This window comes from Amblyomma americanum, chromosome 9 (genome assembly GCF_052857255.1).
Source record: "Amblyomma americanum isolate KBUSLIRL-KWMA chromosome 9, ASM5285725v1, whole genome shotgun sequence".
Taxonomy (NCBI): domain Eukaryota; kingdom Metazoa; phylum Arthropoda; class Arachnida; order Ixodida; family Ixodidae; genus Amblyomma; species Amblyomma americanum.
Window position 1 is genome coordinate 146,316,857 of NC_135505.1, and position 26,165 is coordinate 146,343,021.

The window sequence follows — 26,165 nt, forward strand, 5'->3', positions numbered from 1 at the left end:
TCTACGATAACCAGTGGCGTAGCCAGAAATTTTGTTTGGGGGGGGGGGGGGGGGTGGGGGGGGGGGGGCTCATGTTACAGCGCGGCCTCTTCACAGAATTTGTGGAATGATCAAACGCAACAATAATAACTGCATTGTCACTGCCATTGACAATGCCACTGTGTATTAGATAACGCTACGCACTGCTGTCTGGACAAGTGAAATATGTACTTTTTTAAATAAACGAATGCATTGGTATGTCTTAAAAATCGTGGCAGACATGATTGCAAAACATAAATCTGAGCACGGGACAAGACACATGAGAGAAGGAAACAGGAGGAGCTCGTCCTGTTTGCTTCTCTCATGTGTCTTGTCCCCTGCTCAGTTTTATGTCTTGTATAATCATGTCATACCAACTATCCCCTTATCGTTCACTCGTAGCAGACATAACTGATATCAATGCTTCCATGTTTTTGCGTATTAAGTAAAGAATATATCACACGAAGTCTCCAACTGTATCGGTCTGGAAGCAGCAAAGCAGTGCATGCCGCTGGTATGCAAAACGTAAAGGCCAAGAAATTAGCAAGTAGAGGATAAATATTTGAATGAATGTTTGTCGTTCAAGAACATTTACATTTTTGCACATATGCAACGGGCACTCCAGGTGCATGGCAGGTGCTACGAAATCCAACTAGAGTTAGCAATGTTTGCGCCGAAATGTTTTTTCTAGTCTGAAAAAAAACACTGTAGGTGTCCAGAATGACTTCCGGCGCCGGTGGTTGTTTTGGTCAGCGGTGCGTGACAGTTCGAAAAAATTTCGGGGGGGGGGGGGGGGCTGAAGCCCCATAAGCCCTTCCCCTCCCCCCTCCCCTGGCTACGCCCCTGACGAGAACACTTCACTTTAGACATCTTACGGTCTATGTTAAAGGCCGCGGAATATTCTTTTATTTTTCCTCACATGTCTTGATACTCCTTTGTTGCGCAATGACTTACACAAGGATCATCGAAATTTAAGAATGGCATGCATTGATTTCATTCCTACAGCTGAGCGAGGCCACGTTTCGGTGGGAGTCTTAGCTTCTGAAGTGACACTCTGCTGTCACTCCGTTCGTACTTAGGTACTAGTGGGCTCACTGGAGGGCAGCACAGTCACACGCACTCGGTTGTCGTCAGATTTTGCTGTCATGAGATTTCCGGCCGCCATCTTGAAATCTCAGACGGACAGGGAACGCTCGAATGCGAGTTGTAAAAGGCGGACGATGTGCTGCTCAATTCTCTAATTCTCTCAATCAGCTTGCACGTCATCCAGCCACCTCATCCAGCCATCTAGATAGTTCATCTGCGATGCAGACCCATACCTATGTTGGAACAAAGGCGGCATATATTGAGTCGGTCTGCAATAAAAGAACTAGTTGAAGTCAGTGGTCGTCCTATCTTTCTCAGTCAACTTGGCACTCGTGTGCCAAAAACCCAAGCAATTTTCCCAATTTAGAGGACTTTCAAATCCCCATAAAAAAATCACATTACCCTGAAACCTCTCACTTGTTCATCGCGTGCCCAGGGCAGAAAGAGTGCAGGAAGATGTAAATCTTCACAGCACAAACTTTAACGGGCGGCGGAAAAGACAGCCTCAGTTCGCTGACCAACGTTTGTCTTCGTTTGGCCCCGACCGAAAATAGGTCCCCTTCTTGAAACATCGGTCAGCTCACTGTTCTCTCTTCTCCCCTTGTTCAAGTTCGCGTTCTTTGCTGCAGGTTACAATCAAACAAAACGGCTTAAAGAACAGCGCAAAGGAGACAAGTGGCTTATCCCCCTGCACCTCCCTTACGCAAGTAGGAAGAAGTTATCTGACATGCGAGGAAACGGCCCCACTGTATCACACACTACATGGGCCTCTCAAAGAAATATGGAGATACCCGACATACATAAGCCCAATCTGGAGTAGTGGGAGGCGATCTTGTCCAGCTCTGAGCACAGGAACCAGCTGAGACTGGCGGATCGGACCAAGATGGCAGCAGCCGCTGCAGGGGTCAGCTGGTCCGAGGGCTCTACCCGTCAGTCTGCTGGAAGTTAATTAACTTGAATCAATCCAAAATCGTTCTGAAAGATTTATACTCACGTCATGCCAGTGTTTCACAAGTTAAAAGAACACTTAATGTTCCAGATCTTTCCATACGACGTCGAATTTCTCGCCTGTGCACTTTATTCCCGTCAGTCTCCTGGAAGTTAATTCATGAGCAAATAAAAGTTTTTCACTCGCCCGCTCTCAACGACCGATGACATTACCTGAAAGCATTCTAAGGTTCGCGATAACCCTACAGTAAAACGCTCAGCATACGACACCTCATGTACTCGCTCCATGCAACACACAAAAACAGGTTCTGACATGTCAAATAATTTACCACGTTCACGCTTGTTTGCACTAACTAGTTACCTGACGGAGCCTGTGGCCTTATGCAAAAAAAAATTCAGGCTGTTTCGTATTCATCTCTCCGTGTTGTAAAAAAGTGTCCTACGCAAACCACTGGTCTATTTCTGCTCAAGCACAGACCACAGGGTAGCTTATGGTAGTCTACGTTTGTCGATAACTAATTTAACACCAGAACTTGTCTGGAGTGCCCGGAAATCGGAGAAAAATTGGAGTCGTCTGCGCGCAGAATTTCCGTCGAGGCGAGAGGGATAGCCGATTTGAGAGGCTGTGCCATGTGGCGAACCGCGAGGAAACCAATGTCCCTGCTAGCGGCTGAGGTATGTCTCGCAGTACCCCAGATGGCGCAGCCTGTCAAATCTGCTGCTCCGCTCGCCTACATGAAAATTCTCCGCGCAGACGACGCACCTTTTCGCCGATTCCGGACAACTCAGGCAATTTCTTGAAAAACGCAGACTATCATAAGCTACCCTATGGCTTCTGCTTGAGTTTGAGCAGGATAATATTTTACAACCGAGACAGATAAAGACAGCATACCATGTACATAGAATTCTTGGTCAGATCCCTTGCCCACTTTCCACTTATGGCCCAGTTGGTAAATGGTTAACACGGTACAGAAACCTCTCGAATCAAACCGTTGGATCAAGAGGTACTACAGTCATCGTGCCTCGTGCGCTCTTCGCTTTGTGAAGCGCAACTGTCATCATCCCTGAGAAAGATTCAATACGCGTTCGGCGACAGCTCATGCGCGCGCTACTGTTCCCATGTGTTTTTCGTTGGCGATGACTTCTATCTTTCTTTTCAGACGATTGAAATTTCCGCCGTGTACTTCTCTGCCTTCGTGTTTTCTAGCTGAAACCAAAACTGAAAACACGCTGCATTTTTTTTACATTTTTTCTTTTGTTGAGTAGCGGGACGTACGTTTTTCAATGGCGCTCAGTTTTACCTTTCGTGGCACTATTCCCCCATTTTAACTGATTTCTTTTTCTGGCAGGAACTCGGCAGTTTCGGAATTTTCTTTGACTTCTATCATACAAATATCCTCCTCTTGAATTACCTGGCGCCATCTCTCGTCATGAATTCCATCTGAAAATCAACTTCATGTACTCTAAGCCAACTTCGAGAACCGTCCTGAGGACTCTAATCGAAACACAAGGGCTTACCTTGCAAAGCGGAGCCACAATACGAGACACGACGAAGAGTACAGTTCTCCAATTTTTAATTATATTACAGGAGCGTCGATCCAACCAGAACCAGACGGTCGTCCAGCGCCCCGCGCAGGACCGTTGTGGAGAACGCTCACACACAGCTTGCCAGTTGCAACGTCGTCTGCTCAGCTGTTCTGGTGAAGTAATACAACCCCACTGCTCGTCTGCTCACGTCTGCGACTGGTAAGCTGTCTGTGCGCATGCGCGTACTCCACAACGGTCCTGCATGGGGCGCTGAACACCGCACTGGTTCTGGGCCTGGCCAACGCTGTCGTGATAGTATTTAAAAATGGAGAGCTGTACATTTGATAGAATGAAAGCTTTGAGCTTGTATTAGTCTCCTTCCGCCTTACGGCACTGTTTGCGAAGTATTAATTCGCACTAGCACGCTCAACTTGCAGTTGTTACTCGTGCAACTGTTACTCAAGAAACCCGCCCCAAGGACGAGTGGAAACTTACCTGCAGGTCCCAGCTGGTACGGTATGTCACCAATTCTGGCGCCGGTTTTGATTTTGAGGGTCACGGTCCACCTTGTGGAACTTCATCCGGACCTTCCAAAGTCCACCACCGCTCACTCGTGACGTCGGTCACACTGGCGTCCGTCCTCACAGCCACTCGCACATCTTCGACGGTGGCGAACCCACTGCAGCCGTTGCACCTTGAGCCGCAGGTCCTTCTCGTTGGAGGTCCGTGAGGCTACACGGACAGTTCTAAACTTTCACTTCAGTGGCAACCAGGAGCTTCATACTCGCACCAGCACTCTTAAATTTGACCGTCCCCAAGCGATGAACCTGGCATGACTCCCAAAGCGACAACTTCCGAGAGCACACCGAGATGAACCCGAGTATCGGAGAATCCGCTGAAGCATTCTGCCTTTCAGCTCAGCATGCGCAGAGATTGCGTTAAAAGCAACTAATCGCGCTGATCAAGCTATGGCGTGCTGACAGTCTTTGTCAAAAGTAACCAGGCTGCATGGTTTGCTTCTCATTCGAATAGTGGAACCCTTGCGGCTTCCTTAAGATCAAAAAGTTCTCACAAGGTGGTGACAACGGTTCTTCTTACGATACAGAGGTTTAGAGCATGAGGGCTGGCATAATAGCTTCAATATACGACTGAGAAGCAAACCGTGCAGCCTGGTTACTTTTGGCAAAGACTGTATGTCGTAACCTTTCCTTAGGCCCCCGTTCCATAAGACTTCTTGCTTACAAAGCATTTACACGTTCAAAACTTGAGCTTGCATGTGCCGCGTATGATCCCTGCTATGCTAAGCTAATCACCACGCTCAAATCTGTTAGTAACCGCGCTGCCAGATTCATTTTCTCCGATAGTTCTTATCAAAGTGGCGTTTCGAGACTAAAATCTCATCTCCATCTTCCTACAATGGCCTGTTTTCGCGCAATCGCCGTCTTTCCTTGTGTCGTACATTTAATCGCACTATGAACCACAGAGCTCCGCTGTCGCACGTGCTCATCGGACTTCCCGCAATAGTCACCCTAATGTCGTCTACCCCGAGCAAACTCGCACCGAAACGTATCGCTTTTTTTTTCTCAGAACAGCCAGTGATAAGGATGACCTTGCTTCCGAAGTGACAACCACACCATCAATCCCGTTTACTACAAATCCACCTTCGAAAACCATTTGTATTCATGCTAATATTCTTTTAGTCAGCCCACCCCTTACGTAACGTCTCTTGAAGATCTGTGAGGGAAAAAAAATAGCTGGGGTTTAACTACTGCTGAACCTGGTTAGAGAGCGAAAGCTGTGTTGTACCGGGCAAGTAGACGCGGCTTGGCGTCTGTAACGTTGAGTGCGTTCCGCACACTGGATAGGCAGCACGCCCACCCTGGCAGGTGGCAGTTAATTTAATGGTTCATCGAGAGGTTGCTCACCCAATGAACGCTGCAGCCTATTTTACAGCCCTCTACCGGCGAATCAAAACGTCAAGTGGTGCGACACCATGGTGGACCACATATGGTAAGGCCTGTAGCCACATTTGACCTCTGGCTCATTTGAAGGTCAACTGGCAAAGCATGGCGAAATGGGCTTTGCCCAGCGTAATGAAGCTTTCGCGTCAAAAACAAATTAATCCTTCCTGCCGGCAGATGGGCAGACTGCTTATGATAAGCTCGTTTACTCTATCAATAGCGACGAGTAAAGGGGCATGATTAAAAAGTCTGCGCTCTACGGTTCTGCAATCTAATCTGAAGAACCCTAACGACCGGTCTTACTTTTTTTCTGCTATTTGTGGAAAACCGCTTAAAACACGTGTTGCCGACGGCAAATAAATAAAAAATCATTACCTCGATTCGACTTCAAACCGCACTAACACGCCGCCTCTAGCTTTCCTTAGCGAACGAAATACTTGCGTACCTAATTACGGAATCGTTTTTTTTTCTTCTGTACTGACTTAGCTACGGACACCCAGCGACTCGACCGCTTTGAGAAAATACCTTAAAAACGTACGACGACGCGGCAAAGGTGAAAGAAAAAAAATCTCAGCTGGGAAACGCCTCTTCAGCCAATTCGACCACGAGCATTATTCTTTTCTCGTTACTGCATGTAAATGCAATGCCTGTCAAACGCCTTAAATACGCGAGTATAATTCCGCGATGCCACGCCAGCATTGGCCACAAGCCTATGCTGGCCACATAGGACGCGATACTTGTTCCAGTGCTCGTTGCTGGAACGGGCGTATGCTCCTCCCCCAAAGTGAGCCTTTCTGTAATTTAAACAAATAAATAAATTTACAGGTAAGTGCATACTCATCGCGCATTTAGTGGCCCATTTCCTCCCTTAAAAGGATTCTGAAATTAAAATTAAAGTTGGCCTGTGTCGACATAGCATCAGGTTCTAATGACAAAGAGCTTGGCTGCATACTTTAACCAAAAACGTTGCTTTTATGAGCTAGAAAAGCTCAAAAAACGGAATGCAGGTGCCGCCATCATCAACCTATTTGCAATCAGATTGTGGTGACGTCAAGATAAATCAGCTCGAATCCCTGAGGCTAAGATACGCTACCATTCATTTTAAACGGTGATCACTGCGCCCATTTCGGTCATTGCGTCACACGTTTAAATTTAGTGGTGCAAGTAAAAAAACTACGTTTAAGCGCAATTTCCTAAGTAATAACTGCGCCCTCTACCGCTGAACAAACAACATACTCCTTAAGATGCATATGATCAATTTAAGCTAAAAACGAAAGTTAAGTGGAGTTGTCCTCCCACTTTGAGGCTCGTCTACGCAGCTCCCCTCCCAAATGTGAGCGAACATGTGGCAGACTTGTGCGTTCGTGACAGGAACTTGTTCAGCATTCCTTTCTTTTCCATTTCTGCCTAATGTTGCCAAGCAGCAGAGTCATAACTGGTGCTCCCATAGCGGTTATAGCGGTTATAGAGTCACACTCCGTTCATGCGCTTGTCTTCCGCCCTCTCTGCGACTGTGGCGCCCCAGCTGGGCGCCGACATTGATACAGTGAGCTGCTAAATGATGATAAAGAACAAACTTTATTGCGCATACTGAGGGTTGAATATCTAGCATACATACACGTTGCTCAAAGGCATCGGGGCAACAAATAGAACAAGCCGGCAGAGATGAGATCAGCTGAGCATAACCACCCGTCCTCCACATTTAGGAATACAATTCTGAGGTGACTTACAGCACTGCATTAAAAGTGACGAATGTTACGATATTCAGACACAAACACGAGAGCCGTTCTGTACACTCAGGTGCTATGGCGTAGCTTGCGCCTAGGCCAGGCAAGAGCCGCTTATTTGTTCGTAACATGGTCTCTGCTAAGAGGCTAACACAAACATATATATACTTAAAGTTTCTAGTTCCCCTTCTATCTGCGTTAATGCGCAGCTAATTTCCGATATCACATGCGACCTGAACCGTTGCAGGGAAGTAGGAAGAACTGAATCACCGTTTATCGAGGCTTCACCGGGAGCTTAGGAGAACACGGCTGCTTCTTATTCATGAGTCTATGACGTACCAGTGACGTTGCGCTATGATCTGCCAAGAGGGGATAAAAATTTCTGACACCAGCGCCCCAGGCGGAGCGTCACAGAATCCATGCAACGAGCAAGCGTGTTTCGTCACGCCGACGTTTGCTCCGCGACGTGACGCGTTAAGTCGTCAGTCTGCATAATATTCTCGTGATCCATATACACTATTAATGCACTGGCGAAAGTATTTATGCATACATAAATATTAAGTCGCACAGACAACTATACTTAAAATATAAGTGTCAGTAGGTTCTCCTATCATTCACTGCGACTTTCACTATAATTCGGCACTGTTAAAAGACGACGATCTGCTTTGAAGGTTTGCGCGCACTAATCAGCAAACCTACAACTTTTTTCTTTTTCATCAACTTTCACAAAACACTGCGTGTCTGTATGGCACACAGAACAACTATTTACAAGCCTGAAATTAATGCCGCAGGACTCTGTTAAAACTCGAGTGAAAGGTACTGAGCACCAGTCCTGGCTCAGCCAGTACGATGTCAACAATGGTGATAACCGTTTTTACCCTGTACGCATGCACGCACGCACTATAGATATATAACTCATGTGCATAGCAAGTCGACAACGACCAAAATGTCACTGTTAATGCAGGAGTCACTAGCAGGTGTAGTTTTTTTCAGACTCTAATGACAATAACGGACTGCACCGCACTTTTTTTACGGTGACCCGTTTAATTTCTCGAGTAATCTTAATAATGTCATTAATTGATTATACAATTAACATTCCATATCCTATGGAGCAGAAGGAGCTGAGGGCTCCGGAGCGATTTCGACTACCTGAGGCTCCTTGGAGTGCACCGGAAACTCAGTACAAGTGCACGTTTGCATTTCGCGTCCGTGGAAATACCCCGCTTTGCTCGGGAATCGAACCCTCGACCTCGTACTCAGCATAACAGTGCCGTGGCCACTTAGCCACAGCGACTAGTGCCGTCCTTCATGTACTGGCAGTTGGGAACACACTTAGAGCCAATTTAAAATCACATCACGGGCAAAAGCTAAGAATAGCGGTGATAAGTTGCAGGAACGACGCGCTGTGGCATTAGCAGAAAGAGGATGCATGCGCAGTGAGGCTCGTCTGTTGAACAAAAATGAACATCTTCCATGAGCAAGGAAGTAGGCTCACGCTTGGTAACAAGACTACACCCAGTACAATCACGGTTGCCAAATAGCAACGTCTTTCTGACGGCGCTGATTGGCTATTACAAGCGCAACGCGGAAAATACTGCTGAGCGATGCTTCCACAAAGGGGTACCGGGACCCGCGTATCATATCTACCATTTTTCCGCTTTTGCAGGAGGGCACGCACGCTTACATCGATGTGTCAGTTTGTCCGCGGAAATTACGTACGGTGCGCCGGTTTTTGTGTGCCACCATTTCAACTGCGACAAAAATATATATATTTGTTTAAATCATTGTGTCATCTAATCAACTGATTTGAATCAAATTAAAATAGGTCATTTAATTAAGCCAATTGAACCGGAGTGAATTTCATTGAATTAAAAAACACGCCTCCTACAATGCATGCTAGGGTATGCAAATCGTAGTCGCCTAGGTTGTGCCGTTAAAGGTATGCCTGCTCCAGACTTCCTCTAGCATGTGGAAAACCTCTTTTCCCCTCCGTTTCGACGCGGCCGACCATTTTCATCATCGTGCGTCAGGACAGCACCGGCTGGGTGATGAGGAAAGTCTCCCTCATGGGGGAAGCGGAAACAGCGACGGGAGCGCCACCTCGAAGGCTACGCGGAACTCCGCAGAACCGGTGAGACTCTTCTGGATCCAGCCAGCGTCACGAGCGGTTGCATGCAGCCGCACGCTCTCGTCACCTTCCGCGGCTGGCGCACGGAGGATCCGTCGTGCCTTGCCGCTGGACTTCTGGTTCCAGGCAGCGAAGCGAGCGCAGCAAACGCGCGCTCTCGGCACCTTCGCCAGGAAATGCTCGGGGATGGCGTTGCCCCAAGAATGCGGCGCGCACGGGAAAACCCGGCGTCCATTGTCGGCACATACAAACGTTCGCCGCCGATACCTCCGAAGTCGCTCCCCTGCCCTTGCCTGTAAGTCGGAAGCCCTTCTTACGTAGCCTTCTACTTCCGAGGAATGCCTCGTTGATGTTTTGTTGCTAGCCGGCCCACTCTGTGTAATATTTCCTAGTGTAATAAATAGTAACGCTTTCTCGTCCCTCCCTTTGTTCCCCTCGAGCACGAATCCCTCCGCGGTGAGCCAGCGGAGAGGCTGCATCCGCGGAATGGGAAGTTCGCTGCCGAAGGCGGTCCCCCACATTTCCACAAGCACAGCAAAGAAAGCACTGAAGCTTTTTTTTTTCGTTTTTGCTTCCAACAGCCGCCAAGATAATGCAATGAAAAATATAATTTCACTGAATGACTGGACTTAGGAGAGCAGCAAGTTGGGCTAGTTGGTTGATATGCATACTGTCCTCGTTTTTCCGCGACCACTTCTTCAGCATGAATGACTGGACGCTTAGCAGCGACACTTGTTCTCATCGGCTGCCAGCTCCCGTGTCTCGATTCTGAGGTTTGCAAACTTGGTACGGATGTGAACTTTGCGTCGTCCCTCTTCAGCCCTTGGTGTTTGAAGAAGAAGAATGCCTCAAAAGCCAGAATCTAGATCCTCTTACCGACGTCGTTTTTCGCAGCCAAAATCAGAAAGCCCTATTATTCCCCCTAAGTTTGCTTTGTTCCTTCACATGGCCTTTCACAGGCAAAGCACGCTTTATAGAGATTAGTAGGTTGTTTCTCATTTTCACTAAGATATTGGTAAACTGATTGATATCCTTGCGGGCGGATCACAGAGTGCAAACAGGAGTAGCAGCAGAGCATTCCTATCAGTGTACTAAACAGCCTGTATTAATTTGAAAACAGACTGAGCAATTAAGATGACCAAGAGTTATGACGAGACAACAGACGGTGGAATGGCGGGAATTTCCCCGAATTATAGAAATGATGGGATAACGAGCAGTTCTAGAACAAAAAATAATAATAAATACGAAGTTGATACCTTGCTGTCTGTGCCGCTTTAATAGCCGTTCATGAAACAGTGCTCTGAGCACCTTTAGATATCTTGTTGGAATGAAATTCAAAACAGAGCAACCCTTTGCACAATGCCACATTCAGCAGGTTAGAACTTCGAAGATCAGCTGCAAGAAAGTTGCTTCGCTCAGACAACGTGTGCAATACGGTGCGCCTTGATGTCACCTCGGACTGCTGCGGCTGCGTCACGGTGCAAAATGGCCGGTGTGCATTCTTTAGGCGTCGATACTGCTTGGTGCGGCGAAGCCAGATGGATGGATAAGGCTGCACCCTTTAAATCAGGCGGCGGATCAAGCCACCTAGCCATGACTCGTAAAATTTTGCTCTTGTCTTGATTTTAGCCACCAATCAGATAACCTTCGCTTGGCTACTTCTACCTGCTTAAAATCTGCTCTTCACTGTCCTTAAATCCCAATGCTTTGGATAAATCAGCCCCGCTGCTTTCCACTGCACGGTGAAGCCATTTACAGAAGAATTTAGGTATCAAGTGCCCTGAGCCGCTTGGCTGACTGCAGCGACACCTATCGGCTGGGAGGGCAATAGGTTTATCATGAGACTAGCAGTTCCAATTAGTTACGATAAGCCAGACAGGAAATCAAGAAGGTAGCGTTTGTTTCGATCAATTCCGGTGTATAGCTTTGTCAATAAAGACCGTAGGGTCATCTAGCTTGTTTTGCACTTAACTTGCTTCCGCTGAGGAAGTATCCGCTTTGTCAACAGATGGCGCTGCGAGCGTATGCCTATAGAGATTGCACGCCTGTGTGATTTATCTGGCTGTTGGAACCGCGCGGTGCCCTCGCCTAAAGGGTGCACATTCATTCTACGGCGCGGCCAAAATGTAGCCCTGCTCTCTTTGAAACGCGCAGTTCATTAGCTTCCAGTCGACGCGACTCTTCGGTCCGTGCGCCGTCTGGCGAAGCGGAGGGGGCGATCCCTCCTTCCTGCCGCTGACTCACTGCATCTTGCCCAGTGCGCTGGTGAGCGCCTGGATCTCGGCGCGCAGCGAGTCCACGACGCCGAGCAGCTTCCTGGGAGAGTCGAGCACGAGCACACACTGGCGGTGCGCGTCGTAGCTCACCTCGAAGGGCCGGAAGTTGGAGCGGGCCACGTACTGCCTGCGAAGAGGCGCCACACGTCGACAAGTTGGCCGGTATCGAAACCTTTTTTTCTTTTTTTTTTCAAAAGGCCGCTCTGCGAATGCGCGCCCCTTCTCCTCCAGTTCCATCGGTTGAAAACAAAAACCGCCATCTAGTACTACGCATGCGCAGTTCATGTTAGTGACAGGCGCTTGCGACAGATGGCAGCAGCTGTCAGGCACACGCCACTTCGCAGGCGCGGCTGGCTCCTCGTGGGACCAGATCGCGCCTGCGTCTCCCCGTGTTTCTTTTCAACCAGTAGCAGACGAATTTTCGCCACTCCAAAGATGGCGCCACATCTTGTGAAAAAAGGCGTTCAAAAATACAAAGACACCACTTTCAGTGAAAACTGAGCCGTTATGGGCTAGTAAACTTTTTTTTTAATGAAAGGCAGAAGGACTGCACTGCAAAGGTGGAGGCTTTAGACACACGCCGGCTTTTTCATCTAAAAGGAGACTACTTCTAGCTAACGCTGTAAAAAAAAATAGCGCCTTCATCCAATTAATATGCACTGCACCAGAGGCGATGGCAAGAACACCCGAGCACCCTTCGCCGCAACTGCTGAAAGTATTTGCTGATTACGTTTCATTACAGGTAAACACCCTTTACTATAGTAAAACATTCCTGCGTACCAATTGGTTCATGTCCAGGAAAGGTAGCACTGAGCAAACAGGACGACAACAAAAATTTGAGGGGACACTTAAGTCCCGCCTTAAGGTTATGACGGTATACAGACTTAAATGATTAATGTCGGTATATGCAGATTGGTCACTCTCAAATTTACATCCACAGATCCTCCGAAGGGTTCACACCACTCCTGGTGCAGTGGTGCAGCGATTAAGTGAAGCGCCAATGCCTTGCGATGTCAGGTGTTGCCGCCTACGGGGTTTGTGCGATCCACGTTACTGTTCTCGAGCAACTTCTCACGATCAATCATTAACTGCCACCTGCCACGGCTGTCAATTTGCTTACAAGCCGGTGGGCAGGTTGCGATCGCCCGGCAAGGTCACGTGACCTAGGTGGTCCACTTAGTTTGATTCATCCTTCTGCCATAGTGCTCTCTTCGCCGGACCTTTTCTTGTCTTCGGCCACATGCTTCCAGCGTACAAGAATCCTTGAGTTTAGGTTTGCCCGTACCTCAGTCTCGAGCTTGTGCTCGAACGTGAGCTGCAACGAGAGCCGAGTAAGGACACGTTCCTAGAGCGTGAACTTGGCATTATACCGAGGCGTCCGGAGGCAAAGTTACCAGTCGTGATTAGTGGCGCATACTGTAAGAAAATAGCGACTGTGCTAAAGCCCAATAAAAACCGTCAGCTTTGCGGTTTGGGAGCCCACACGAATAATTCACGCTGAGCTAACTTAGTACGAAATATTTGTTTGGTATGGTTTATGAGAGTTTAACGTCCCAAAGCGACTCAGGCTATGAGAGACGCCGTAGTGAAGGGCTCCGGAAATTTCGACCACCTGGGGTTCTTTAACGTGCACTGACATCGCACAGTACACGGGCCTCTAGAATTTCGCCTCCATCGAAATTCGATCGCCGCGGCCGGGATCGAACCCGCGTCTTTTGGGCCAGCAGCCGAGTGCCGTAACCACTCTGCCACCGCGGCGGCTCGAAATATTTGTGATCGGTTACAAACAGGGATATGAAACTGTCCGTTGCGAGAGACGCCCAAAGAACGTGTCTCACTAGTAAAAATATTCATTTTTGAACTTTGGCGTCTTTCAGGGCCTTGGCTGACTGAAAGCGGGCTGTTCTGCTTGAAGAAGGAATGTCGCTTTACAGTGCGTGGCTGGTTCGATAAGTTGCTGTGTGACCGCTGCTATCATTGTCATCTAATTCACGTACTTTTTTTCATGCCAGTAACAAGGCGTTTTTCAAACAAAATTTTGCAGCTGCTGAAAGGTGCCCCAAGGAAATTAGAGAAGTTTGACCTATACTTACAAAAAAAATTGCAAACATATTTCATCTGAGCTTACGCTAAACGTCCAGAGACGGGACTTCCGACCGGAAGTACACCATATGATTGTGACGCCTAAGTAGAAGAGATAGTCGCTTCAAGAGGAGTACATATCCTCAAAGAAGACAGGACCCTTCTGGAGACATCGGGACCCAACAGTGGCAGTCCTCCCGGTTTCTTACATGGGGGAAAAGCTCAAAAAAAAGGGCCGCACCTGAGTTTCTCCCGGGCGTCTTGAAAGCTCTCGGCCAGAAAGTAGGTGTCCTGGTAGTCGAGGTCCTGGTACTTCTGCACCGCCGTCCTCTCCGGATCGAGGGGAAGTATGGCCGGCTTGCCCGACAGGGCGTGCTGCGAGGGCCGGAGAAAATTCGTCTTTGGGGAAAGGAAATGGCGCAGTATCTGTCTCACATCTCGGCGGACACCTCAACTGCGCCCGCCGTAAAGGAAGGGATAAAGGAGGGAGTGAGAGAAGGAAAGAAGAAAGAGGGGCCGTAGTGGAGGGCTCCGGAATAATTTCGACCACCTGGAGATCTTTAACGTGCACTGACATCGCACAGCACACGGGCACCTTTTGCGTTTCGCCTCCCTCGAAACGCGGCCGCCGCGGTCGGGTTCGAACCCAGGTGCTCAGGATCAGTAGACGAGCGCCTTAACCACTGAGCCATCGCGGCGGAAAACGGATATTTTTAAGCTAGAAAATTTCACAAAATAAAATACATGTGTCGCCATCACAGGCCGATTCCGCAAATGAACTGCGTGCGTCGGCACTCTCGCGGATCTCAGAGGCTAGGCTGTATCACCGTTCACTCAAAAACGACGATGGTGGTGGTGGTGGTGATAGTGGTTTTTATTAAAATAATAGCAAAAAGGAAGGAAAAGATTTTTGCTAGCCCCGGCATCTGCCATCGATACTGGAGCACCTGAGCTGGGGCAGCGGAAATGAAGGATAGCAGGCAGAATGGAGAAATGAAGTCACGGGGTGCTTTCCGGTCATGACGTCGCAAGTCTGAGTGGCGGGAAAATTGTTTAATGCAATTTTTTCAGAACCAAGTGCGCACCTTTTGCTTCCAGACAAACTTCGGCATACCCGGAGAGATGCAAAGAATTGATTTGCAATGAAGAAAAAAAGAAATTGATAGAACTGCCCTCCTCAGTGCCCCTTTTAAGCTTGCCGTTAATAGGCGCTGTGTATTAATCCCATGTTCTATAGCTGCGCTGTAAAGCAACGTACTGCCTTCGTACTGTGCATAGAAAGGGTTGAGTACTGTGAGCCGCTATTTTGCGGGAAAAAAAATAATGGTCAAACGGGTAGATGTCCGCCTTAATTAATTGGTGCGCGAACACCACAACGATCAGCAAGAACTGCTGTGAGAAGCTATCATGCTGCCCACAGTAAGCAATACATGCCCTGTACACCCGGGTTTTCAGACGGGCTCGTCGCTGGTAAGCATAAGGATAAATCAACCAGGGTGATTATCGATGCATTCAAAATCGATAAAAGCGGCGAAAATTACACAAGAAGCCACTCGGTGTCTGTGACAGGAAAAGAGATAAAGCTCTGGCTGAATGCACACCGTGGCGGTGACCACGAACTGATTACGTTTAATGCGAAGGCATTCGATGGCTAGCCTATCGACATGAAAACCGGGCGTCGCCAAAATAGTGGCGGCGTTACAAAACTCGCGAATGGTGGAAACGGTGTGACGTCATCAAAGACGGGAAAAATACAAAACGGTAATTAGTAATTGTCGGCGCTAGCACTTGCAACTGCACCGGCTACAAAGGAATATAACGGAATTGGAATGTAATTGGAATATAACTGGAATATAATTAAAAACAGTGTTGCAGTGCTTTCGCGTTACTAGCGTGAAAGTGCCTTACGCGCTTCTGGCAATTTTTTCTGTCAGCTTTTCGCCTTGTTGCCTTCATTTTCTTATTGCGGCATAGTTCGCACTTTCTAAACACGAATACGCCTATGTGGGAGTAAAAAAGAGAGTAAGCTGTCCTCTAGCCTATTCCCTTTAACAAAAGGGAGTGCGCTAGAGGAAAACTTACTCCCTTTTTTACTCCTTTCTGCTTAGAGTGTAGTTTTCCAGCCGAGCCAAGTGCAATAAACGTTCAATCGTTAGTATCGCCGTGTCCTACCAGGATTGCGCGCCCTTTGTAAGCTTAGTCTCAAGAAGTTCCTCTCTTGCCCTGCAATGGGGCACAAAGGAAAGGAGAATAAAAGCAGACAGGAAGAAGATGAGAGGGCAGAGAACAGGAAGAACAAAGCGCTCTCCTTCCTCGCTGTTTGTGTACTCCGGTCTATCACGTCCTTGGGATCTCCCAATTGAACCCAACGGACACGTGGAGAGATAAATCAAATACCGCGAGGCTGAAATGTAGCGCCGCCTAGCGTAGAACGTGTAATAAGAACTAAAAAGACAGGCTGGTGTACACTCCCTCCCCCCGCCCATTCTCCACTCTTTTGCATTCTCTTCGGCCCAACACCCAGACGCTCGTGACTTGACCGGTCTTTCTGAGAGACAAACAAGACGGCTGCGCTTCATGTGCTTGGTTGGCATAGACGTGGCACGCGCCTGTTTGCTCAATCACTCCGCACGATGCGACGGCCCCCTCCTCGTCGGTTCAGTGCGACGACACAATTCGCAGACACGCACTTGCGTTCAAGGCAAGGCAAGAAGTCGAAGGTTTGACGAAATATCGTCTGTTCTGGCAGTACGTTTAAGCCACGACAGACAAAAAAGGACCCTCGTTCAAAGGTAAGGATCAAAAAATGTTTGACGCCAGACGGCGAGCGAAGACACGCCGTCGCTTGCATACAGAAGCTGTGTTCACTCGCCGACTAAAGTCCAGCATTGTTTTTCACCGACCGTTGTTCGGCGCTCTTCGATCGGCAATCAAGATCTGTGCTACTTGGCCATGCTATAAGTGTGATAATATTAGGAGTGCCGTGTATGCGAAAATTGGCCGGCTGCGGCGGCGTCTCTGTGCAGCCTCCACCTACCAAACGCGACAGGTGATGTTCAGGGACCTTTCCCTCTTTTCACCTGTCTCATCTCCACTTGTAGGGAAGTGAATGAAGAGGCCGGACTAAGAGTGACTCAGCAAAAACGAATAAAAGAAAGAATGAATAGAAATGGAATAAGAATGTAATACAGATCGAATCAGAAGTGGAATAGAATCTAAAACGAAGTAGACTGGTGAGTGAAAGCCAATGTAATCTGATTTCGAACAGACTGGAGAGTGAAAGCAAAATGCTATGACATTTCCTGCGTAAGAATCTAAGTGATCACCCCTTCTCTCCCTATTTGCCATGCCTGCAATGTCCGTAAGTCACAACTTGACGCGCGCGTCTGCGATGCACCTCATCGTTCTTCACGCGTGACTGCTATCCCGCGAATTTGGCGGCTTCGCCACTCAGCGCAAGTAAGCGAGTTCGATCCCATAGTGTCAACGTTAAAGGATATCCCTAATGGCCGAGAGTTATCGAAAGCCCCCCGCTAGGACCCAAGAGCCGTTGTGGACGTACCTTAATCTCTCCGACTGAGGAGAGCAGGCCAGCGCCGTATGCCCGGATCTCGCCTCCCTGCTTGCACAGCCCGAACTCCACGGTGAACCAGTAGAGCTGCACGGAGAATGCCCGGTGCGGGCCACTCGAACGGAGACAGGACGCACGCTGGACTGCACTTCCTACCGTTTTTTTTTTGCTCGCGAACACACTATGGTTAAAAACAATGATGTCCCAACAAGGTGATACCGAGAAAGCAGATCGGTGCTTCAACGCCATAATGTCTGACCACAGCAAAGTGAAAGCCCTGAACTTCTAGAATTTGCCATTTGAGAGTTTCTCCAGTGCAGACATGCACAAAGTAAACAAGGGGTGCGGGGGGGGGGGGGGGGGGGGGACTCAGGGTGCTTCCCAACGTTTCGGCAAGACTTGTCTTCGTCTGGGTAAATAGTTCATCGCTGGCGAGGTTTAAATAGGGCCTTAACTGCGATGAGGAACGCCTGGTGAGAGGGAGGTGGACATGAAGCGGGAAGGGTGTCACGATGGGGAGGATCAATCTTGTCCGGATGGCGGCTTAAGAGGATTCAACAGTTGACAGCACCTTCCTCCTCGGAGCGAAGACCCTATTTAAATATCGTCATCGTCGTCGTCGTCATCAGCCTTACTACACCCACTGCAGGGCAAAGGCCTCTCCCATGTCTCTCCAATTAACCCTACCCTTTGCCAGCTGCATGCACCCTTTGCCTGCAAACTTCTTAATCTCATCCGCCCACCTAACCTTCAGCCGCCCCCTGCTACGCTTACGTTCTCTTGGAATCCACTCCGTTACCCTTAAGGACCAGCGGTTATCTTGCCTTCGCATTACATGCCCTGCCCAAGCCCCTATCTTCCTCTTGGATTTCTACTAGGATGTCATTAACACACGTTTGTTCCCTCACCCACCCTGCCCTCTTACTGTCCCTTGGCGTTACAGCTACCACTTTCCTGTCCACAGCTCGCTGCGTTGTCCTTAACTTAAGCTGGACCCTTTTCGTTAGACTCCACGTTTCTGCCCTGTAGGTGAATACCGGTAAGATACAGCTGTTGTACACTTTCCTCTTGAGGGAAATTGATAAACTGCCACTCATGATCTGCGAGAATTTGCCATTTAAACATAGCCAATCATTAACTCTTTGCCCAGACGAAGACCTTGTCGAAACGATGGCAAGCACCCTGTGGCTTTCCCTTCCATTGTTCACTTTGGATGTGTTGCCAGTGGAGCTCAACGAGGGGCCCCGACGCGTCTGTCGACAGCGCCTACCGTGGCCAGCTTCTCGATGTCCTCGTCTGCGATGCCGAGGGAGGCGAGGCCGATGTCCTGCGAGAACTGGGCGAACACCGGGTCGGCGAACATGGGCACGTGGCCCAGCAGCTCGTGAATGCAGTCCCTGCGCACAACGGACACGGGATGGCGCTAGATTACGTGGCATTAACTCGACGGGGAACAGGGTGGAGGTATATTGTGGCATTTAAAAGTAAATAAGGAAAAAAAGTGCCTCAACCCGTACCACTCACGTATAACAGGCCCAAAGCCGATCGTATTAAGAACTGAATACGTCCCTGAGGTCAACCGGGCTTTCGCACGCAAGATGGTGGAAAATAAAATAAAATGGGAAAAGCTACTACAGGGACCTAAAGCCGGGAGAGCGGGCCTGGGGAAACTGCCCTGCTCTCCGTTGGGGAGTAGTGGGTAGGAATATGGTTCTCCGGAAGGGGTGTTGGTTACCATGCTTGGGTTACAGCAAAGACAAAGCAGTGTCGAAGCAAAGACAAAAAGTTTCCTTTCTACAGGTCAAGCACAGGATTCATTCCTACTCAAACGTATTACGTGAACGCATAGTGCTCTTAATTCCATCATTCAACTAGTCATCAACCTCAGAGAACCAGAAAAGGTTGCTTACTTTATTAATCAGCTCTTGTGCTTTCAAATATTTCCCTGCAAAATATTTTTCATAATCAGGAGGTTGACGCCCGTGTCTTGGCCGATCCCACAGAGCGGGTGCATATAATTTCTCCCTTAAGGACAGAAACCGCAACAGTAGCGACTTTTCTGTTTCTCCTGTGCTGTTCTGTTTTAAGTGCACCAATCCATATCGCTTTCAGAAAGAGAAAAAAACGTTATCTCGACTGCGAATGTTCAGACGTTCGAGCTTTATTTTGAGACATTTTATAATTCTTTGCTTCCGCTGCATGACTTGTGTGCGTTACTTTCCATTTGTGGCCGCCAGTTGGACACTTATTCCGGCTGGCCAGCTAATAAAGATGTCCGTTGTGAGTCAGCGCTGTGTTGTGTCCCTGCGTGTGTCCTTCCTATATGTCCCGTTCGTCGCGCTGTAGTCATGCAATATGGAAGGTTTAAGCAGCCCACACTCTAAGTAGAAAGGAGTAAAAAAGGGTGTAACCTGTCTTCTACGCACTCCCTTTCATAAAAGGGAGCATGCTAGAGGACAGGTTTGCCATACAGGCTCATTCGTGTTTAGAGAGCAAGAATCGGCTTTCCTGTGTTCAGTGCGGAGTTAAAAGGTGAGCCTACACAGTCTACAGATAGTCCATGGTCTACAGGCAGTCCATATACCTCTTATAGACTCTATTGCCTTCCTATAGATTTTTCTTTTTATCTATTCACAGTCTACAGACTGTCTATAACCAATAGTCTACTAGAAGTGTATGGCCATAAATCTATACATTGTCTATAGACTTTCTATAGGATTTGTGTTGCCTACAGAGTTTCTCTAGGGTTTGTCTATAGAGAGTCTATAGACTTTATAGACAGAAGTCTATGGACAGTCTATAGAGTGCCTAACGAAATTTTTGTAAGGGATGCTATCCTGTTCCCTTATTCGCCCCGTCTTCCGAGCCGTTTCCCATCAAACCGTAAGGCGGGGTGCGGGTGAGGAAGTACGCCTCGTACTCACGGTTCGGGCGAGTGGTGCGGCGCCGAGCCGTGGCGCACGTACTGCGTGCACTGGAACACGCGGAACGCCAGCGAGGCCAGGAAGTCGCGGGCTGTCAGCAGGCCCGAGGCCGGGCGCAGGGTGAAGCCGCTGCGACCTGCGCCAATTGGGCACGGCCGCCGCCCTGTCACACGGGGGTGACACCAGCGGTAGGGTGCCTCGGAAGCGACCGGACATCCAGGCACCCGACTTAGCAGTAAACTCATGAAATCAAAAGTCTGACGAAATCTCGTCTGGTCGGGTAGAAGATTCATGACTGAAGAAAAAGGAACGCCGACCAAAAGGTTGCTGTTTAAAACGAAGACGTTTCGGCTTCCATACGGAAGCCTTGATCAAGGCTTCCGTATGGAAGCCGAAACGTCTTCGTTTTAAACAACAACCTTTTGGTCGGCGTTCTTTTTTCTTCAGTCATGAGCAGTAAACTCAGTGGCCGCTTAGCCATTTTGTGGATAATTGCGTTGCCGCGACCATTAGTCCCTCAAAAGGCCAATCCATACTCTCTTATAGAGATTGAATGGAAAGGGACACCGGCCGTTAGTCTTCTGACAGACTAACCGCTCGTCGCGAGAACTAAATGATGCCTTTGGTCCATTTTATCTATCCTTGGCTCGGAGTGTACCGCTTGTCGAAACTCATCAACCTTATAGGCCTTTGTATCAGGCGAGAAGAACCGGGTGCGGGAAAGACCTTCGCACATTGCAGACAGATGAATCCCCCTCATATTGGGGAGTGCCCCAGTCTGTGATCTCTAACAAGGATCCCCCTTTCTTAGACGAGGAATCTAATTCTCTATCGCGTGTGGAAGGCAAGATGGTGGCACGCTACATAAAACGCTCTCTACAAGAGGGTGGTAACGAAAAACTAATTACGAGCGCAAACCGTCAGCTTCGAGACTCGTGCGGTTGGCTAGAGAACAGCCCGCTTGCGGAAACCGTCGCCAACTGCTCCAAACTTGCACCGAAATAGCGAGCACACTTAGTTGTCAGCAAGTATAGGAACCATTCAGTAAGAACCCACTGCGCGCTGCATTCAGCGTTACTCCTAGCAGGTCCGCGCCAGCAGCTGTAAGTTCAAAGGTCGTTGCGATCGGGGAAGGAAGAGGGCGCTGCACTTGCGTTTGAGGAAGTTTGAGACGTCGTCCAGCTGCGGGATGGCGTCCGGTCCGTACTGCAGCTCCCTCTCGAGCCGCGCCAGCGCTTCGCCGAACTCCTGGCAGGCATGCGTCGACACCAGCTCGCGCATACCCCGGTACACCACGCCCCTGCGGCGCAATCACTTCACTAAAACTCTACCAGCTTCGACTCTAGTCCTGAGTGGTGTGTTCAATTTTTTTTTTAAAGACTCAGCTCAAGTTTTTGAGTGTCGCAGTTACAAGCAAGTATTCTCGCAGTTGTTTTACGTACAGCTGGCAGGATAATGAGGCGCATGCCATCTAAAAGCATTCTGGGCTTGCGATCCATATGTATCAGCAGGCGCGAACACAAACAGGAAGATGCAGATGCAGCACTCTGTCCTGTCTGCATCTTCTTCCTGCTTGTGTTCGCGCTGCCTATACATATGGATCGCAACCAACTAGCCCCGCAGATGGTATGCTTGAATGTGGCTACCCATCTAGGCCCGCAATACACTGTTGTTATTTTTTACGCTCATGCTTGTAGGCAGCCACTCACCAGGTGTGCACCTCTTCGGCCGTGTACTCGATTCTCGGGATGGGCTGACCCCTGCGCAGGTCGGAGAGCGGCTCGCACACACGCATACTTCGTGGACATGCACCGCTGCAGAGACCAGTTCCCACAACAGCGGTACTCACTGCTTGTAGTCGAAGGCGATCTGGGCGATCTCCTTGCGCCGCTGCCGGTAGACGGGGTCCGAGAAGCCCTGCAGCCACGGAGGAGGAGGAGATCACGAAGAAACAAGCGCGGTCAGTGTCCCACTCTGGGTGGACACGTGAGAGGGAAGGTTTTACGAGCATGAAATACTCCACCTTGGGGGATTCCCCTAAACATTTGACCAACACTGTTCCCACTTCGAGTTATTGATCAATTCGTTCTCGCCCTACCATAAGCTTGCCGTCCCGGTTAGCTCAGTTTGTAGAGCGACTGCTCCGGTGAAGCGGTGGTCCCGAGTTCGAACCCCTTACCAGGAAGAATTTTTCTTTAATTACAAAGTTTCTGTGGAAGCTGTATAGCTTTCCTCTGTAGCAGTATAGCTGCCCTTGGGTGGATTACAATGAGTGATTACCTCCCTGTAATAGCGGAGAGATTTGAGGCCGAAAGTGTATGGAAACCTGGGAAAGCCTGTGGACCAGCCTTCACAAGGACGAAGACATATGGACGACTACAGCGCGGTCGGAACACGGACAAGAAGGATCGACACAAACACAGGCGCTGACTGTCCCAGTTCCTACCGCGCTGTAGTCGTCAATATGTGTAACCAACAAGCCAGCCACTACATATTAACACGAAGACATGCTGCCAAAAAGGCTGAACCACTTACTAATAATAAAGTATTACGGCCATTAACGTGAAATTCACAGCTGCTGTCAGACAGTCAAAAGCGTAATCGAGCCTAGTTTGTGTATCCGTGCGGCAGAGCGTCTTCAGGCACAGAAATAAACAAGTCTAGTCATCGAAAGATAGCACGACGTTTGCGTCACTTGCTAAGCAGTTAAAAGCCAACATTACAAGAGCGGCCCTCATCGGCAGCGCCGTTTCCAACGCTTGTGAACTCCTCCTAATTCCCACTGCGCTGCAAACAGATAATGAGACGTATAAGTGCCTAGACGCAGCGTTCCTTTGCAAATGAGCGATGCGTGTCTCGAGCAGCACTTTGCGGCTGTTTCATTACAAGTATGCTCACTATACTTTGCCTAACTGATTTCTCTTAGATTTTCATTTACCTTAGTATCATATTGTGTTGCCCGTAATATTGCGTTTGTTACCGTTTCCGCTTCACCGGAGCAGTCGCTATACCAAATGAGCTAACCGGGTAGGCTAGTATATGCTAGGGCGAGAGCGAATTGATACACCTTGTAGTGGTTATTTCATTATTTAATCTTTTTCTGTCACGTCATGTACGTTTTTATTGCATGCCCAACAATTATGGGCAAAAAAGATTTTGGAACGGGATACAGTACTTTTTTTTTGCTACAAACGCTCTTCCTATTGTCAAAAGCGTTCCCCATTGTTTTTTTTTTTTATGGCAGCCTTAACTGCTCGATGCGAGCGATGGAAAAACATTAAAAGAAAGATTTCGCTAGACATCGGAAGAACGAACCATTACCTTCAATACTTCTATAAGAGCGCCGCACAATTTCGCAATACTCAAAATTTTTGTCCGAGAATGTTGGACACATGGTACCCTGCAAAACGCGAAAATCGCATTGCAGCATTCCTAAATAAGCGAGCGCGTAATGATAAATACTTTAAATGATGTGTAGGGCCTCGGGGACGCACTGTTACGTCAAGTTCTATTGGACACCAACGGCATTTAGAAAAAATTCGCAGTGGCTTCACTTGGCTGACCCTGGAATTCAGCGAAAAGCAAGCACGCTTGCTAAGCGTCTGAGGCTGGTCCATGGCAGCTCCGCTGCACGCTCGCGACAGCCGTTCTATATATACCTACACGGCCACGTGGCTATCATCACACGGTCTTACGACATCCCCATCGGATGTCATCACGTGGCTTCACATCACCCTATAGGGTGTTCTTAAGGTCAACCAAAGGTCACTTAATGTCAAAGGTACACTAAAGGTCATGGGTTAAGGTCAGAGTTCAAGGGTTCGACACCATAACTGTACCACATATGGTCATACATGGCTAACGCGGTTGGCTGAAGGTCGTTCGAGGTCACGTAGCGTAGTGAAGCTTTTCGCTTCAAAACTGAAAACGCAAACGCCTCCCTCACCGGGTGGTCGCTGTCCAAGTCCGGCTCAAACTTGGTCAACACGTGTGTGCAGAAGTCCAGGTCCGTGATGTGCAGCGGGAACCAGATGTCTGCGTGGCGCGCGAGGTATATACGCCTTCATTAAGCCCGCCAACGTCGACCCCAACCGAAAGTAAACTGTTCCTTATTTGTCTGTTTTCTCGTTTGTTCATTTATTTGTTTCTTCACTCATTTCGTCACCATCAGCATGACCACACATACTGCAGGGCAAAGTCCTCTCCCATATCTCTCCAATTAACCTTGTCCTTTGCCAGCTGCGGCCACCATATCCCGCAAACTTCTTAATCTCATCCGGCCAACTAATTTTCTGCCGCCCGCTGCTACGCCTGCCTTCTCTTGGAATCCACTCTGTTACTTCTAAGGACTGGCGGTTATCTTGCCTTCGCATTACATGCCCTGCTCAAGCCCATTTCTTCCTCTTGATTTGGATGCCACTCATTTACACACCAAACACTTCAGTGTGACAACATTCCAGAGGAGAGATTGCATTTTGGGGGCATTTGACTGCCGGCTTTGTCAAACGCGGCAGATTAACGATTGCACCAAAGAAGCAATGAAGACACTTCCCGTCGTTGTTGGCAAGTCGGTATATTCGCAGCAAACGTTGTGAGAACTTCGACATGGTAGTCGCTACGAAGATTTGTGCAAAAGCGCCGTTTCCTATCTGTCTATCTTGCAGACAGAATCCAAGTGGACAGGTTGGTCTCCTCGAAAGCAAGTACCCAGTGTTACGCGCGATAATGACGATCACCGGCTTCTATGCAGGGAAGAAAAAAATAAAAATTGGCATTGGCTTAACTTGGCTGACCCTGGAATTCAGCGGAAAGCAAGCTAAGATTGCTAAGCGTCTGAGGCTCGTCCATGGCAGCTCCGCTACACGCTCGCGACGAACGTTCTATATGCACACACACGATCACGTGGCTATGACGTGGTATCACATGGGTCTTACGTCACCCCATCCGTTGTCACCACGTGGCTTCACATCACCCCATCGGATGTTCTTAAGGTCAAATGTCAACCCAAAGGTCACCCAGTGTCAAAGGTCAGAGGTCAAAGGTCACTTAAAGGTCAAGGGTTCGCCACCATAACTGTACCACATATGGTCATACACGGCTAACGTGGTTGGGGCTGAAGGTCGTTCAAGGTCTTTGTGCTGCCTACGCGACGACTGCTTTACCTAGCGTAGCGAAGCTTTTCGCTTCAAAACGGGGCTAAGGCACTTCGAAATCAGGTGGTGGCGGATATGTTGATAATGATGACGATTAGGAGAAGGAGAGGTTAAGTGCGCATGCGTCATACCTCCGGCGAGCGCGGACCCCACGTCCTTGACGACGCGCATGTCCCCGAGGCCGCCCAGAGTCAGGGTCTTGCCCAGCCGCAGGAGGGCGTCGCGGGCCAGTCCCCGGAGCGAGGCGAACGCCTCCAGGGGAGCCTCGGCCGTCCTGCCCGTGCGGGTCTCCAGGTGCGACACGCGGCCTCCACAGGACTGCGGACAATATACCAACCCCGCCTCGGGAAGTCACACCCGCTGGTGGTCGCTAGAGAATAACTAAATTTTTTCAAGCATCGATTGTTGGGAAAGTTAGTGAGGTAAAGTAGCGCGAAAAAAGGAAGTACACAGGTGTTGAGAAGGCGATCGCTTCTTTTTTTGTTGTTGCCGTAGGACCCCCAGAATCACGTCGAGGCAATGGATGCACTCGAGAAGCAATTCTGACAGCAACCTGCACAGCCTTCAACTTCAAATCACCTACTATTTCATTGCACTTATGTAGGTACACTCAGTGCACTGAGCGGTCCAAGGCTTCCATGCCAGACCGAATCGGTTAGGTAAGTTCTGAGACTCCCTACACATCATCGAAGAGACAAAACAGTTCCCACAGTGTGCCCACGGAAGGGCGGGTGCTCTGTTTTAGAGCGCGGCTCTTAGGGTTC

At 48.9% G+C, this 26,165-nt stretch overlaps 1 protein-coding gene across 1 annotated transcript in view; it reads right to left on the bottom strand.

Annotated features, from left to right (window-relative positions):
• Positions 1-7,101: 7,101 nt before the first annotated feature.
• Positions 7,102-26,165, bottom strand: part of ple (tyrosine hydroxylase ple) — a 34,210-nt gene continuing 15,146 nt past the window's right edge. The window contains exons 4-13 of the mRNA XM_077637951.1: positions 25,533-25,719; positions 24,195-24,283; positions 22,098-22,165; positions 21,958-22,008; positions 21,403-21,548; positions 20,249-20,384; positions 18,595-18,721; positions 17,316-17,411; positions 13,995-14,128; positions 7,102-11,798 (exon numbers count right to left, since the gene is read on the bottom strand). Coding sequence (XP_077494077.1) covers positions 11,636-11,798; positions 13,995-14,128; positions 17,316-17,411; positions 18,595-18,721; positions 20,249-20,384; positions 21,403-21,548; positions 21,958-22,008; positions 22,098-22,165; positions 24,195-24,283; positions 25,533-25,719 — 1,197 coding nt within the window. The 3' untranslated portion in view covers positions 7,102-11,635. The remainder of the gene's footprint in view (positions 11,799-13,994; positions 14,129-17,315; positions 17,412-18,594; positions 18,722-20,248; positions 20,385-21,402; positions 21,549-21,957; positions 22,009-22,097; positions 22,166-24,194; positions 24,284-25,532; positions 25,720-26,165) is intronic.